This window comes from Microtus pennsylvanicus, chromosome 17 (assembly GCF_037038515.1).
Source record: "Microtus pennsylvanicus isolate mMicPen1 chromosome 17, mMicPen1.hap1, whole genome shotgun sequence".
Lineage (NCBI taxonomy): Eukaryota > Metazoa > Chordata > Mammalia > Rodentia > Cricetidae > Microtus > Microtus pennsylvanicus.
In genome coordinates this window covers 41,361,059-41,377,706 of record NC_134595.1, presented here as the reverse complement: position 1 = coordinate 41,377,706, position 16,648 = coordinate 41,361,059, and the positions used below count along the sequence as shown (strand labels likewise).

General features: G+C 40.5%; 1 protein-coding gene across 2 annotated transcripts in view; it reads right to left on the bottom strand.

Annotated features, from left to right (window-relative positions):
• Nucleotides 1-16,648, bottom strand: part of Acsl3 (acyl-CoA synthetase long chain family member 3) — a 47,676-nt gene that overhangs the window by 10,007 nt on the left and 21,021 nt on the right. For both annotated transcript variants that reach the window (XM_075952220.1, XM_075952219.1), the window contains exons 3-11: nucleotides 13,875-14,052; nucleotides 11,764-11,873; nucleotides 9,518-9,656; nucleotides 6,746-6,896; nucleotides 5,466-5,589; nucleotides 5,143-5,214; nucleotides 4,331-4,470; nucleotides 2,184-2,356; nucleotides 1,009-1,083 (exon numbers count right to left, since the gene is read on the bottom strand). In XM_075952220.1, the coding sequence (XP_075808335.1) occupies nucleotides 1,009-1,083; nucleotides 2,184-2,356; nucleotides 4,331-4,470; nucleotides 5,143-5,214; nucleotides 5,466-5,589; nucleotides 6,746-6,896; nucleotides 9,518-9,656; nucleotides 11,764-11,873; nucleotides 13,875-14,052 (1,162 nt within the window). The remainder of the gene's footprint in view (nucleotides 1-1,008; nucleotides 1,084-2,183; nucleotides 2,357-4,330; nucleotides 4,471-5,142; nucleotides 5,215-5,465; nucleotides 5,590-6,745; nucleotides 6,897-9,517; nucleotides 9,657-11,763; nucleotides 11,874-13,874; nucleotides 14,053-16,648) is intronic.

Genomic DNA, 16,648 nt, shown 5'->3' with positions numbered 1-16,648 from the left:
TGACGATCAGAGACAAGTGCCTTTACCTGATGAGCCATCTTTCTGGCCCTCCTAACTTACAACACTATTCATGTAGCACAATGCTCAAATTTCTGCTATCATTTTTACTTTAGGTAACTTATGTAATAAAATGATAACCAAGAGACTAGGGGAGACTACTCACTCAGTAAAGAGTTTGCTGTGTAAGAAGACATAAGGTCAACTGCCAAAAATCATGTTAAAAAGCCAAGCATGGTGCACAGGATTGTCATCTCAGCACTCAGGAGGCAGAGACAGAGTCCTAGGGCTCACTGGCCAGCCAGCCTAGCCTAACCCAGTGTCAGTTTCAGAAAACAAGGTAGATATGGCCTCTTGAGGAATGCCAACCAGCCTCCACACATACGGGCACACACATATATACAGTAAGTAAAAAAAAATCTATTCTTCGGAATCAATTCTGTCGGATTAAAGTTAGAAGGCAACAACAATTCTACCCCCAGAAAGCTGACAAACTCATGGAAACTGAACAGTCAACTACTGAACCACACCTGGGTCAAGGAAGAAATTAAGAAAGAAATTAAAGGCTTCCTTGAATTTAATGAAAATAAAGAGACAACATACTCAAACCTATGGGACACGATGAAAGCAGTGCTAAGAGGAAAGTTCACAGCACTGTGCCCACTTAAAAAAAACGGAGAAAGCATACATTGGGGACTTAACTGCCCACCTGAAAGCTCTAGAAAAAAAAGAAGCAGACGCACCCAGGAAGAGTAGAAGACTGGAAATAATCAAACTGAGGGCTGAAATCAACAAAACAGAAACACAGAAAACAGTCCAAAGAATCAATGAAACAATTCTGAAGCATGCAAATTAAGTACATCTGCTCAGGTCTATATAAACACAGGTAATATAATCAACAAAATGAATGCTTAAAATTTTACATTCTAAAATATGCGACAAAAGGAACTAGAGTACATTTCTATTTCAATCTTATAAAAGTTAATGTTCTGTTACTAAAATAAGTTTTACCTTCCTCCCAGTTCTTTAATTTGATTTCACAGCAAACTAATGGCGCTCCCACTCTGCCGGTATTGTAGTCCCACACTAAGAGGCAAAGGGAGAAAAAGTATTTGAGAACTGTGGTTAACCAATTGCTTCCTTTTCCTAAGTGATTTAAAATGATGATTTATCTAAGCCTTGGATAGTCAGCCTCATCCCCAAGAGAATCCTTACAAATACAAGTGAGCCACAGGACGCATGCTCTGCTCAGCACAAGGACACTTTTTAAAGACCTGAATTATTACTGAAACTGAGTTTACTTGTTATGCAGAGTTTGGGGTTTATTAAGACTTTTCAAACAGATTTTAAGCAAAAGAGTTACAGAAAGAGAGGCCTTCAGGAAGTAAAACACACCCAGGTAGATGGGCATAGCCTTCTCTCAGTTTCAAATGGTTTGGAGTCTACATTAGCAACTGAAGAGTCCTATGGAATCAGGCACACCTGCTCTACATCCCTGGAATCTCTGCCTATCACACGTCCTCGCACGTGTAAGTGGTTGCCCAGTTCCTAAGCTATCTACTTCCTCGCTAGGTCTTACAGCATTGCAATGCTGACGGTCTCTCCCATCTTTCCCCGGATCACTATTTCAAGGCTGGCATCTCTCACATCATCTTCAACAATTATACCACACTTAAGATTCTACAGTTACAGCTGAAAGCCAGAAGAAAACTCCCAAGATCTTGTAGCACAACCCCAAAATGATGAATTATTAGTACACTGTGATTCTTCATCAAAGATCATTCAAATGCCAGAAATAAATCTGAGCTTTCGTACCTAAACAACTAGTTTAAAAAAAAACAAAAAAACAAAAAACAAAAAACCACTAGTCTGTAATTGCTGGGATAAAATAAAAGTACAAAACAATGTTTCTTGCAAAACATCTTTCCCAGAATATTCAGTTTTTAACATCATATGACAATATATAATACAAAAAGTTCTTGGAGATGAATTAACTACCACTTCATCCAATACATCTTAAAAGTATCTATCAACAATTACAGTACCCGAGTTAATCACAATTCTATTATTCAAAACCTTGATTACTCATGTATTTTTAAAAAATAATTCATAACAAATTGTGGAGGCTACACTATATCCCAGCCTCTGATAGGCACACAGGGGACATCTCAGATGACAGCACCTACCTTCTGTAATCGTTCCAGCCCCTGTTGATTCCGTGAGTCCATACCCCTGACCAACGGGACAGCAGAAACAGATATTCATGAATCGTTGTGTCGTTGCAGAAAGTGGAGCACCACCACACAACAAAAGGCGAATATTTCCACCCAGTAGCCTTCGAACATTCCGGAAAACAAAGCTAAAAGTACCAATAGAAAATTCCAAGACTTTTAAAGCAGAGTGGTAGTTTGAATAAAAATGGGCAACGCAGGCTCATATACTTGAGTGTTTGGTTTCCAACTGTTTCAAATTAGGAAGAATTAGTGGTGCACTCCCTTTGGAGACGGGGTGACACAATGACGAGGCACCAGCACCATTCCCAGTCGGCTCCCTGGCTTAGGGTGCAAGCTCTCAGTTACTGATCCGTGGCCAGTGGGGTGCCTGCCTGCCCTGCTGCCATGCTCCCTACAATGATGGGCATGGAGTAAACCCTCTGAAACTGTAAGCAAGACCCCAATTAAATGCCTTCTTCTATAAACTGCCTTAGTCATGGTGACTCTTTGCCATCAATAGAAAAGTAACTAAGCCAGCAGAATTTAGTTTTCCAAATCTCTAACCTCTCTGTTAAATGGAGCTTTTGAGATTAAGTAACATAATCGAAGTGATACAGCCAGTTCAGATTAGCCTGAGTCACTCTGTCTTAAATATCAGAGGTACAATCAGCAAAGAAAATGTCATTTCCTCAGTTATTTTTCATGTAACAGACAAATATAAAATTGGTATTTTTAATTATTTATAGTAATAGATTTCCTTTTTAATGAACAGAGAATTTGCTATCATAAATGCATATTATATGTCATATCTTCAAATAATTTATTAGAAGCAAATTAATTTTCTGCTTGTATCTATTCATTAGAAATTAATGCAAGTTTTATGTACAGAAATCTCTTTTAAAAATCTGTCTAAAAAATCTATCTAATACAAACTTTGAGGTATTTATATTATAGCTTTAAAAATATGCAAATTATCTGGAAGCAATTTTAAAAAGAAAGGATTTAAAATATTTATTTAATATGCTTCTGAAAAACACTAGCAAAAAGACTGCTTATAACTCAAGTAAAAAGCGAGGAGCGAGGCTGGAAGTGGATTAGTGGTGCTGCTTGCTTACCGAGACACACACCCTAGCACAAAGCTATGGAAACTGAAGTTTGTTAAACATTTTGAAAAGGATGAAGACTACATGACAATCATTTTATTAGTTGTATTAAGGCTGGATGTGATGGCATACACCTTAAGTCTTATGTTCTAAAACTGAGCTATCCACTCTCTTAACCTAAGCCCTCAGAAAGGAGATTCTATCATCAAAAAGAAAAAAAATGTATTAGACTCTACATCTTCCTAAAATAGATAGAAAGTCTAAAAAAAAACAATAATGTAAAGCATCTGAAAAACTATGCTTATATTCTCATAAAAAAATTAAACATATAGTTGAACAGTGGTGGTGCATGCTTTTAATCCCAGCACTTGGGAGGCAGCAGCAGGCGAATCTCTTTGAGTTCAAGGCCAGTCTAGTCTACAATGCAAGTTCCAGGAGTGCCAAGGCTGTTATACAGTGAAACACTCAAAAGAAAAAAAATCCTATTTTCACTTTATAATTTTCAAACTATTCGGTACTCTTTATTAACAGTACAAAAACAGAGATGAAGGATGGGGGAGAATCTTTTAAAGCTTTAAAAATAAAAGTTGATAATTTTCACCAATATGCATATCCAAATAAATTTTAAAGTAGTGTTTTGAAATTTACATCGTTAAAAATCTAAGTAATTATTAAACACAGCAAAATGATTACTAAACATTTTTCAGTTCTTATGCAGGAAGGATTGTTACAGTCCCTTTGAGTTTTCAAATGAATTTCTTAGTACACAGCTCAAAATGGCCTAGAACTTGCTATGAAGCACAGGTTGGCCTTGGACTTATTTAAGAGGCCAGAAGGCAGCACTGGTGTCCAGCTCTCGCATGCTCCCACCACCCAACCTTTCTGCAAAACACTGAATCATCTCGGCAGCCCCCAGCCACAGGTATTTCAGGCCTGAGCCACCGCAACCATGGTACATAGGCCTCAATTCCCTGCTGAACGTAACGGGCATTAACACGAAGAACTGGCTTTACTCACCGGTCACACAGTGGAGTACTGCACCCTTTGGCAATCTGTTCCATCTTATAATTATAGGCCAAAATAAACAAGTTTCGTTGGAAACTACTCATTTCATTCACTTTATTCATGACGTTTTTGTAGATCCGATCCATGATTTCCTAGACATATAAATAAGTTCATTAATTATATGAGCAATCTTCATATTTACGTCATATCCATATCATCAATATTCCTAATTATCATGTATATTATGTAGGGTAGTTTTGGGGTGCAAGTGCCACGGTGTATATGCAGGTGAGTCTCTCCTTCTGCCATCATCTGGGACCTAGGAATTGAACTCAGGTCCTCAGACTGGCAGTTTTGGGGTGCATGTGCCACGGTGTATATGCAGGTGAGTCTCTCCTTCTGCCATCATCTGGGACCTAGGAATTGAACTCAGGTCCTCGGACTGTGTAACAAGCACTTTACCCACCCCACTCAGCTACCTTACTACCAGGACACTAAGTCATTTTAAAGATAAATTCTTTTCTTTTTTTTTTAGATTTATTTATTTATTATGTATACAGTGTTCTGTCTGTCTGTATACTTGCTGGCCAGAAGAGGGCACCAGATTTCATTACAGATGGCTGTGAGCCAGCATGTGGTTGCTGGGAATTGAACTCAGGACCTCTGGAAGAGCAGTCGGTGCTCTTAACCTTTGAGCCATCTCTCCAGCCCCCTAAAGATAAATTCTATCAGGACTAAAAAATATGAGTAGAATCACAATCATTTTATCACCCATCACCTGCGGCTGACAGCACGTCTTGATATGAAAGAACGGAACAGCTTACCGGAACAGCTGCCATCAGGGTTGGCCTCAACATGGATGTGTCTCCTTTGCTTCCTTTTTTTATTTTTGAAGACTACAAAACACAAAAAATAACCTATATATATATATAAAGATCTTGAACTTAAGCCAGATGGATCTCTGTGAGTTCAAAGCCAGCCTGGTCTACAAGCTAGTTCTAGGGCAGGCTCCAAAACTACAGAGAAACTCCTGTCTTGGGGGGAGGAGGGGGAACAGCAATAATTTAACTGATTTCACTTGAAACTGATAGGGAAAGAAATGTTAAAAATACTTTTTAGTATATCAAGTAACAGATACTTAATTTACCTGATCTGCTAAAGTCTGTGGTGAAGAGTAGCCAATTCGACATCCATGAGAAAGACATACAAGCTCAGCACTCAATTCTAGAACATGGGCCAGGGGCAAATAGCCAATGTATACATCTTCCTCTCTGAAAGAAATGACAGATAAAAGCAAGGGTCATGGGAGCTCTCTGCCAAAGTGACTACAGCAAGCTTGTAGATACATGGTGGAATAGCTATACACCCACTGAAGACAACACTCCCTGCTGATGGGGCACTGATAAGACAGACAGAAAGAAAAACAAACTACATTTCAATCCAAAAACAAAGAGAATGTGGTCTGTTGCAGAAGGCTGGGGTTTGGGGGGTCTTTTAAACGACAGAAAGCCACTGTGTAAGAGATGACCTTTTAGAGTTAGTGGGTATCTACTGTGACTCTCTTAGAACGGATGCCTGTTCTAGGAGCTGGATCCAGAAATAAATTGTAAAGTATAACTTAGTATGTAAGAAAATATGTGTACTCATGTATTTTTCAAGAAACGGCCCTGCATCTATGAACATGAAGAACAACTAAGGAAGTCCAAGGGAAAGCACCGTTCAGGTTTCCCAGCTCTGTTCCCACATCCCGTCCGCAGCTAACTGCATGTGTCTCAATGCATGTGTGTCTGAGCAAAAGGGCAACAAAGATGGCAGTGCACCAGCTCCGTCATCAGAAGAATGACTTCATCTCTGAGGTATCACCTTAATTCCTCTCATCCCATCTGGTGTCTTCTGCCGTGTTTTGCCTACTCCACTCCACTCTCCCCTGATGCCCCAAGAGCACAACCTCATAATCCAATCAGTTGACTATGACTACCTCTCTGCCCACCAAGACTGCACATAGCAAACAGAAATGACTCCATACACATGGAAGCAAAGCCAACTGACTGAAATAATTTAAACTTAAGGTGTTTACAACCACAAAGTCAGCTGAACCCTGCATCTTTTTTAAAATCACATGACGGTAACTATTTTAGAGGCAGGAGAGACAGCTCAGCAGTTAACTCATGCTATCTCAGTCTGGTTCTCAACACCTATGCTCTGCACTCACAGCTCCAGCTCCAGGGGATCTGATACTCTGGCCTCTGCAGCTTCATTCATGAGCAGGGATAGGGAGACACATACACTATTTTTTAATTAATGTTCTCTGAAGTGTCTACTTTCATAGACACTTGGGAATAACTTAACCATCTACTAAAAAGGCCTAAATGCTTGTATTCTAACAGGTACAAATACAAAGTTACTTTGCATTTTACCATGACATACCCCAGACTTGGGATCCTTCTCGCCATCCCAGTTATCGAAGCAATGATGTTGCTGTGGGAGATCATGACTCCCTTTGGAATTCCTGTGGACCCACTTGTATACATGATTACTGCAATGTCTGAGGGCAACGGCCTGCTGTGAGCTTTGTTTTCTATATTGAAGAAAAGAAAAACACACACCTTTGAGGAACTCGGCTACATCACCAACTTTCTTCTCATTCATTTTTATAATTCAACCAAAATACTCAAACAACAGTCAACACATAAGGAGGCATAAACAATAAAGGGAACAAACCGGTTACGTCCATAATATGATAAGAGTTACAAAGAAAAATAACGACAAGGTGAGATAATAAAAGATGCTGCTTAGACACAGCATTCTGGTAAAGTGTCTGTAAAGAGTAATTTTAGTAAAAACCTGAACGAGTGAGCAAAGTAGCCACAAAAGTCCTGGGACTGGGAAGCCAGTCCTTCAAGAAGTAAAAACAGTGGGCATGGTAGCAGATGTCTGCAATTCCAGCACTCGGGACACTAAAATGAGATCTTGAGGTCAAAGCCAGCCTAGGCCACAAGGTAAGCTCTGGACCATTTTAGAAACACCCTGTTCTGTTTCAAAAAACATAAAATAAAGTAGTACAAGTAGTAGTAGTAATGGTAGTTAGCAGTAGTAGTGGTAGTAATGGTAGTTAGAGTAGTAGTGGCGGTTAGCAGTAGTAATGGTAGTTAGCAGTAGTAGTGGTAGTAATGGTAGTTAGAGTAGTAGTGGCGGTTAGCAGTAGTAATGGTAGTTAGCAGTAGTAGTGGTAGTAATGGTAGTTAGAGTAGGAGTGGCGGTTAGCAGTAGTAATGGTAGTTAGCAGTAGTAGTGGTAGTAATGGTAGTTAGAGTAGTAGTGGCGGTTAGCAGTAGTAATGGTAGTTAGCAGTAGTAGTGGTAGTAATGGTAGTTAGAGTAGTAGTGGCGGTTAGCAGTAGTAATGGTAGTTAGCAGTAGTAGTGGTAGTAATGGTAGTTAGAGTAGTAGTGGCGGTTAGCAGTAGTAATGGTAGTTAGCAGTAGTAGTGGTAGTAATGGTAGTTAGAGTAGTAGTGGCGGTTAGCAGTAGTAATGGTAGTTAGCAGTAGTAGTGGTAGTAATGGCAGCTAGAGTAGTAGTGGCGGTTAGCAGTAGTAATGGTAGTTAGCAGTAGTAGTGGTAGTAATGGTAGTTAGAGTAGTAGTGGCGGTTAGCAGTAGTAATGGTAGTTAGCAGTAGTAGTGGTAGTAATGGCAGCTAGAGTAGTAGTGGCGGTTAGCAGTAGTAATGGTAGTTAGCAGTAGTAGTGGTAGTAATGGTAGTTAGCCATAGTAATAAATAACCCAGTACAAAAAAGCCTTAAGTAGGAATGTGCTTGGCATGGTAGGAGTGGAATAAAGCAGAGTGACCATCAGTGACAGTGGAGCAGCAACCAGGACCACAGGACCTAGGTGGGCACATCGAGAACTGCACTTGGTCACTCTGGGATCAAAAGAGAAATTTTCAACAGCAGCAGGCCATCATCTGTGGCAAAATGAAATAAAAGAACTGAGAATCCAAAACCTACTCTAGTAACTTAAGAGATAAAAGGGGCTTGAGCTAAGACACCTACAAACTTACAAAAATGCTCTCTGCTTCATGAGATGACTGTTGGTGACTCTCAGTCTGTGGTCACAAGACTGTAAGCCTAAGGACAGCGGCCAACACGGGACACAGACGAAAGACGTCAGCGCCATCCACCTGCCTAGCTCATCCCAAAACTAATGCACATGTGGGTTTCTAAGGAAAACGTTCACGTATACTTCCCTTCCCTCCTACCTGTCCAGACAATCTTAATAACCACACACCACATATTTCTTTTCTTCTCTAACTAGACATCACTGGTCAACAGTCTCTGAGTGTCCACCAACACCTAAAATTCAACATGCTCAAACACTGTCATGCGTTATACCAAGAATGTCAGCATGATCCTGTCCCTGAGCAGCATCACTATGTTTCCTACTACCGAGGAAACAGCAGGCAGCAGCCCAGCGTTCTACAGTAACAGTCTATACTTTCTGAAGCTCATTTCTCCGGCAGTTACGAATTCTACAGTCTCTATGCCTTGTGTGAATTCAAAGACAAAAACTCTGCAAAGGCAAGTAAAAGTCTGAGAAAGAAGCAAAAAGGAGGGGCTCAGGCTTAGCGGCTCTAGCTGTAGACACACTAATTCTAATGGGTAAACTTAAAGGTGTTACTTTAAAAATCCACTTCAAAACTTACAGAAAATTGAATGATGTAGAAGTATTTTAAATTTAAAGCAAACACTACTATATTTTTGGTTATTGTTATCAATGCTGTTTTTAAGATAGGGTCTCAGCCTCAGCTTGGCCTTTTACAAGCTACACTTCTTGATGATCTTCAATTTTTGACCTTCTTCCTCCACCTCCCGGGTGCCGAGATGACAGGCATGTGCCCTCATGTCTAGGGTTATGCAATGCTGGGGATCAAATCCAGGACCTAGAGCAAGCTGGGCAAACATTCTGCCAATTGAGTTACATTCCCAGTCCACACTTAAAGAATAATAATAAATGCTGGCATTTTTCTTAAGTCTTTCTTTAAAGGCTAAATAAAGGCATTTGTAGAAAACCCCATTTCTACATTTGAGAGTCTAGAAAACCCTTGTGTCTTGTGATCTAACTCCAGGATCACACCTCTGGTTAGTTCTAGAGAACACAGTGAGCAGAGTGCACATATGGAATGGTGACCACACAACATACCCATGTTGGCCTTCACTCCGAGAGCCTGCACTGCGGTCATGGTGTGTACAATGACTCCCTTGGGGAACTCAGACCAGGTCGGAGGCTTCTTATCAACAGTAATGATATGGCGCAGACGTGGGACCAAAGAGACTATATCCTGAAGAAACACAAACATTCACCATGATACGTTAACCAAGTTCACCACACTGAATGACCAATTGATTTCTTGCCCCCAAAAAGTTCAGTGATGGGGATGGGGAAGGAGGAAAGGAGGGAGGGAAGGAGGGAGGGAGATGCAGGAGGCGGGGCTACATTCACTATTCTATAATATTATGCATACTCTGCTCTTTGATAAAATCCTTATCAAAATGGACATATCATCACAGAATACCTGAATTACATATAGGGAAGCCCAAAGTCCCTCAAAAACTAAGGGGAAGGGAGAAAATCCACTTTTAAATTTACTAAAAGAGAAAAACAAAAGCATGCTTGAGATGGTAATGTTTTCAGGGAAAATTGCCTAAGAAACTACCAGAATCATTTTCTTATTATTTCATAAAATGTCTCCCATTTTAGTACTTAAAATCTTCAAGCAACTCATTACTCGGTGATTCCTAAATGAATTTAAAATACTCAGTGGTCTGGAGAGTGGTTAAGAGCACCCATATAGCAGCTTACAATTAACTCCAATTCCAGGGAACCCAACACCCTCTTCTGGCATTCTTGTATACTTCTTGGCACCCCTCCCTCCATCTTTCCTTCCCCTACTTCCGCTTTTCTCTCTTCTCCTTTCTCTCCTTTCTTTCTCTCTCCCTCGTTACTTCCCTCCATCTTTCTTTTCCTTGCCTTCTTCCTTCCTTTCTTTCAGAAGATAAGATCTCAAGCCCCTTAGGTCCTACTTTCAACTCCCAATGCTGAGATTCTGTATGCACGTGTAGGTGCCTATGCACAATTTTGTGTGTGTTCTTCAAGCCTTCCCCCACAGGGTGCTCTGGCCTGGAACCCACCCACCTGTCACTGGTGCTGTGAGTGTGAGCAGATACCACCATACCTGACTTACAGAGTTCGGGGAATCAAACGAAGGTCCTTGTGCTTACAAAGACAAGCATTTCACTTGAACTACACGGTACATAGACATACATGCAGGCAAAATACCTATCCACATCCACATAAAATAAATATAAAATGTTGAGGGATCAGCAAGATAGCTCAGGAGGCAAGTGCACTTGTCCCCAAGCCTGATGTTTCACCTGAATTCAGTGAAACCCACAAGGAATCTCATGGTGAACAGAAGGAGAATTGATTCCTATGGGTTGCCTGTAGAGGGCAAAAAAGCCTTGTGCACACAGGTAGGCCCTGGAGAAGTCAGGAAAGTTAAACACACAGCTTACCTCTTCAATGGAATGATGTGCATAGCTGTTCTTCCTGGAACACTAGGAATGATGCTGTAGCTCCCACAATTTATGCTCTCGCTTATCTAGGCCCCTTTTCCCTAAATCCTGGGCATTGTTTTTAGACCATAAACCCCACTCTCATGAGTGATGTCACTTGAGCTTTACAACAGCCAAAGTGACTTCTGTTATCTTAGGGCCAGGTCAGTCCTGATTCCCATAGACACTATGTTTACCTCAATCAAGCTCCCTAGACCCTAAATCTTGGGCACTGTCTCTGAGTCAATAGTACCTATACTTGTGAAAGAAGTCAGATGTACTTTGGAAGGAATTTCAATATAAAGATGTTTTAAATAGCTGTGTACTTGAGACTGAGTTATCTGAATACATATTCAAAAAATATGCTGTGCTTAAATGTGACTAAAGTAAAATGATCTAGGCCAGACTCTAGAAGTCCTGGTCCAGCACCAGTTATAGTAAAATCCAGCTGAGCTGAATTTCATTCTTGTCTCTTCATGGATCATTTTTTCCTTACCTGCTGTAAAGCCTGCAGAGGAATCAGCACAGCTGTCCTCATTTTAACAGGTATGTCACGTCACATGTGACCGCACGTATGCATGCACGTGTGCACAGAAACACAAATAAAAAAAATAATTTACTTTAAATACACTATGAAACAAGCACAATAAAGCTGTCATCCTTTCAACAGACACTAGCATAGTAGTAATTTTTAACAATTTTTTAATTCTGGTCTAATATATATGAAATCTGCTTTTACGTTCTAAAAATAAAGAACAAAATCTCACAAAGATAACTCAGGATCAGTATGATTCGTCAAAGCATTACACACTGAGAGGTAACTGCAGTCCTCACCTTCAGCTTGGTCTGCAAAAGTTCTTTGCTAGTGATGATGTTGGTCACCTCTGTCTCATTTAGTCCATGAACAATGGCTGGACCTCCCAGGGTGGCATACAGTGTAACAACTGCGAGGAAGAGGACACGGTCACACGTGGAAGAAAGGCACAGCTGTTACACAGCAGCGATCCTTTTACTCCCCTTCCTCTACCTGCTTTAGTGAACATTCTCAGCACACTGTTCTAGGACTAATGTCACACAAAGGAAGTATACCTGATCCTAGAGTGTCAAAACCTTCCTTGTTGGCTGCTGGAACTAGAATGTGAAAAGAGACAAGTCCAGCGGTTCTCAATCGTCCTAAATCTGTGACCCTTTAGTACAGTTCCTCATGTTGTAGTGACCTCAACCATAAAATCATTTTCATTGCTACTTCATAATTTTGCTGTTATGAACTACAATGCAAATACATATGTAAAGTCTTATGCAACCCCTGTGAAAGGGCCCTCCCTCCCTTCCACACACACCCCAAATGGGATGAGGCCCACAGGTTGAGAACCACTGGACAAGCTGGCACAACAGCACATTGAATGTCAGATCTTAAGTATCACAAGTCAACAAAATAACACATGCCAGGAGTAGTGATGAGACCTATAATCCTAACACTTGGGGAGCAGAGACTGGAAGTCACCCTTTATTACACAGTGAGTTTGATCACTAAATGAGACCCTGACTCAAAAGATAAGGAAAAATAGTGTCCATACATAGTGGTACAGCTTATTCTAGAATCGAAAAATCAAGTATTTTAGAACACTGAAATCACATAATATATACAACATGGGTTTCTTTTATGTTTACTTCCCATATAACTGGAAATAGAAATAGAATGATTTTGAAAACAGTAATTCTTTCAAAACATTCTCAAAAGAAATGTAAACTCCAACCTTGGAAACAAAAAGGCAGTCCCTATTTTACAAAGTAGAAGAAGCAGGCTGGGTGCAGCAGTACATGTATTTAATCCCAAGCAGGATTCAGAGCCAGTGGGGTCTCCAGACCAGCCAGGGACAAACGATGAAACCCTTGATACCTGTCTCACCTAAAGAAAGAAGAAAATGGGCCAGGCAGTGTTGGCGCACGCCTTTAATCCCAGCACTTGGGAGGCAGAGGCAGGCAGATCTCTGTGAGTTCGAGGCCAGCCTGGTCTACAAGAGCTAGTTCCAGGACAGGCTCCAAAGCTACAGAGAAATCCTGTCTCAAAAAAGCAAAAAAGGAAGGAAATGGGACTGCTGGAGAAATGGCTCAGAGGTTAAGAGTCCTTGCTCTTCTTGCAGAAAACCCAAGTTCACTTCCCAGCACCTACACAGTGGCTAACAACCACCTGTAACTCCAGTTCCACAAGAATCTAGAGTTTCCTTCTGGCCTCCATGAGCAATGCATGTACCATCACATAAAATAAAAATAACTTAAAAAAAGAAGTCTGCTGGAGGCATCATTTTTATTTCATGTTCATTTACCATGACATTTGGCACCAAGGCCTCCCTCCCAACCGACCCTCCAGGACTGCTTTTCAGGGTTAGCCACCATGCTCACCACTCAAATAACTTCAGCAAATACTAAGATTCTTTATCATATAACCTAGTGCTTAGAAATTAACCAAGGTATGATAGGGATGTATTCTAGAAGTTAACTGTAGCTACTAGCAGAAGTGGATTAGCAAAACAGCAGCAGGGTTCAGAAAGGTCCCTGAGAGATGATAGCCAAGCAGTGACCCTGTAAGCTAGGCCTAGTTTTCCAGATGCAGAAAGACCCCTTACTATTTGACCAGTAGGGTTTCTTCCCAAACTGATTCTTTTTCCAAAACAGACAAATGAATAAACAAATATCTGAAACATAATAAACACCCCTCCACTAAATTAGATAAAGGAAAAAACTAGTATCAGAGTATCAACCTCTTGCTTAAATACTATTTTAGGGTCAAGTGTGGTGCAAACAACTCTACTACCAGCACTCGGCAGGTGGAAAGAGGTGGGGACCTCATAGTTCCAGGACAGCAAGGGCTTCATAGAGACCTGTCTCAAAAACAAAAGGACAAAAAAAGAAACATTATTTTAAAAAGCATGGTCCATACGTACGCTGGAAGTTATACATAAAACACGCCTGCGCAGCAATCATCCACTCAGCCCTGGTCTCACAGAAGATGGCGATGTTGGTCTTTGGTTTCTGGCCCAACATCTGCAATCCATTTCCAAAGTCAAGGGCTCGAGTGAAGACATCTTCATAGGAAAGCCAATTATAGTGCCCCAGAATAACCTGACAAAGCAAAGTATAAAAAGCACAAATGTCTTTCAACATGACCAAAATGCTAATTTATAGAATGACAGCAGAGCAAATTTCAAACTTCAAGTTATGTGAACATAAAAGAAATTCACTAATATGCATTTTAAAACTTAGCTTTGTGACATTGTCTGTGACAACCCAAATCCCATGCTAAGCTTTTAACTATGACAGAGGGGGGAGTTAACTTTATTTTTGGTTTTCGAAATTATTCAGAATTGAGCTGAAACACCAGGATCTATACAGTTCAAAATCAGCAGAGTTATACAGTGAGGTCCTATTTTTAATAAACCAAAAAAAGAAGCTGGCATGGTAGACACTTGAAATCTCAGCATTCAACTAGTGAGTGTGAGGTTACATAAGAAGGGGACAGGGGAGAAACCTTGGTATGACTGAAGGAATCATAAAGGTCAGTTTCCTAGACAAATGGCCCTATACTAATAATTCATTTAGAGCAAAACTTTATTCTCTGATTGAAAATTCTGGATTTCAGAAACAGATGGTATGTGATCTATATGACCCTACTACTACCCAAGTTCACAAAAATATTTATAACAGTTGAATCTGAACAACTACCCATCATGATAAGCAAAGTACAAAGTCTCTCTACAAGCAAGTGGAGACTGAGTTATATTATTCAAAGACCTCTGATACTTAGCAAGCCTGTAATATTTTATTTGGATTTGTCAGAAGTGCAGGTAACAAGTTTACATTAATAATAAGCTCCTTTAAAAGCTGGTTAACATACTGCTGCTTTTAGGGATTTCAACTTAAACACAATCAGGAATTCTCCATTATATATGTAAACCTGAACAAAAACTACAAATACAGCTGGTTTCCAAGCATGGCTGTGTTAATTTATGTTTCAAGAATCTTAAAAACCATCTCAACAGGGACTAGAGAAATAGACCAGAGCCTGCTTTTCCAGAGGAGCCTGTTTTCCCAGGCCCACAAGTGGTGGCTCACAACCACTTGTAACTCCAGGTCCAGAGGAGCCAACATTCTCTTCTAGCCTCCAAAAGCCCTGGCATAAAAGTAGTGCATAGACATACATGCAGGCAAACATTCATACAAATAAAATAAAAATCATCTGACCATATTTATTTCTAAAAATGCAGCATTCAAGAGAGTTCTCTAAGAGGTTAGATGAAGAAGACGAAGGATAAATGCTGCCCTCTGGTGTCCTGTTGAATACAGATGTAAAATTATACTTCTTTAACTGTGGCAGTCCCAAACTCTCACCTTGCTCTGCACCCCCAGGAAAGGTTCAGCATGGGAGCTCCAATGACTTCAAAAGGAGCTCTGTGTGGGTGAGAAGAAAGATGAGAATTTGGCCCAAATGTGTGGGAATCGGATTATAGTTACTAAGAACTATAAACTCCAAAGATAAAAATGGGGCACCTGCCTAGATTCTAAATCTAAACGACCAGTACTGTCCAACAATGTGAAAAAAAAAACACCTAATATACAACCCAAATACATAAACTCATGTGATGATGCCAGCATCTCACAAAGAAATTAAATTCTAAAATTTAATTCAAGTGCCCATGTCTATAATCCCCCAGTACTCAGCTGGCTGAGGGAAAGGATTGCTTTGAGTCTTAGGCCAGCCCAGGCTACATGAGAATTCAGGCCAGTCTAGGCTACAGTGTGAAACCCTGTCTTAACAACGAAGGAGGGAGGGAAGGAGAGAGGGAGGGAGGGAGGGAGGGAGGGAGGGAGGGAGGGAGGGAGGGAGGGAGAGAGAGAGGGAGAGAGAGAGAGAGAGAGAGAGAGAGAGAGAGAGAAAGAGAGAGAGAGAGAGAGAGAGAGAGAGAGAGAGAGAAAGAACTAGCCAGGCCTAGTGGCACAAACTTTTAATCCTAGCACTCAGGAAGCAGAGGCAGGCAGCTCTCTCTAGGTTCAAGTTCAAGGCTATCCTAATCTACATTGAGATTCCAGAGCAGTCAAGGCTATACAGTGAGACCCTATCTCCAAAAAAAATTTTAAAAAAAGGACAAAATAAAAAGGAAACCTGAATCTGTGTTTCATTATTTAAATCACTGAGTACTGAGTGTTCTAGTTAATTATCTTTCCTATAAGATAACATTTGTGGACATCCTGAAGTTTCTAATCCTGACTGTATGGCTAACTCAAAACTAAGCTATTTTAATCTATGCTGTTAAACACTGCTGCAGAAAGAACGAACCTCACTGAATGCAGTACTACAGATTTCATCAGCCCCCAGTTACTAATTTTCTCATTCTCTATTAACTCTAAATACTTCTTCTTTTTAAATATCCTTTCTCTCTACTTGGAGATGATCATCGTCGCTTACCTCACTAAGTCATTAAACAGAAATTCCTCAACATTCAACTACCCAACTTAAGAGCCTATATACACTGGTGCTCACATCCTGCGGTCCACATGGCTGAATGTCCCAGACAAAAGCCAGACTCTCAACGACTGCTTCAAAAGCTCCTCAAACTTCCACCTCCACCACAGCCTTCTGTTTTCACTTGCTCAGCAGGATACCAAACAGGTATAGCAAACTTAGCAAGCCCCGAGCCAACTGCTCTCCCGCTTCCTCTCT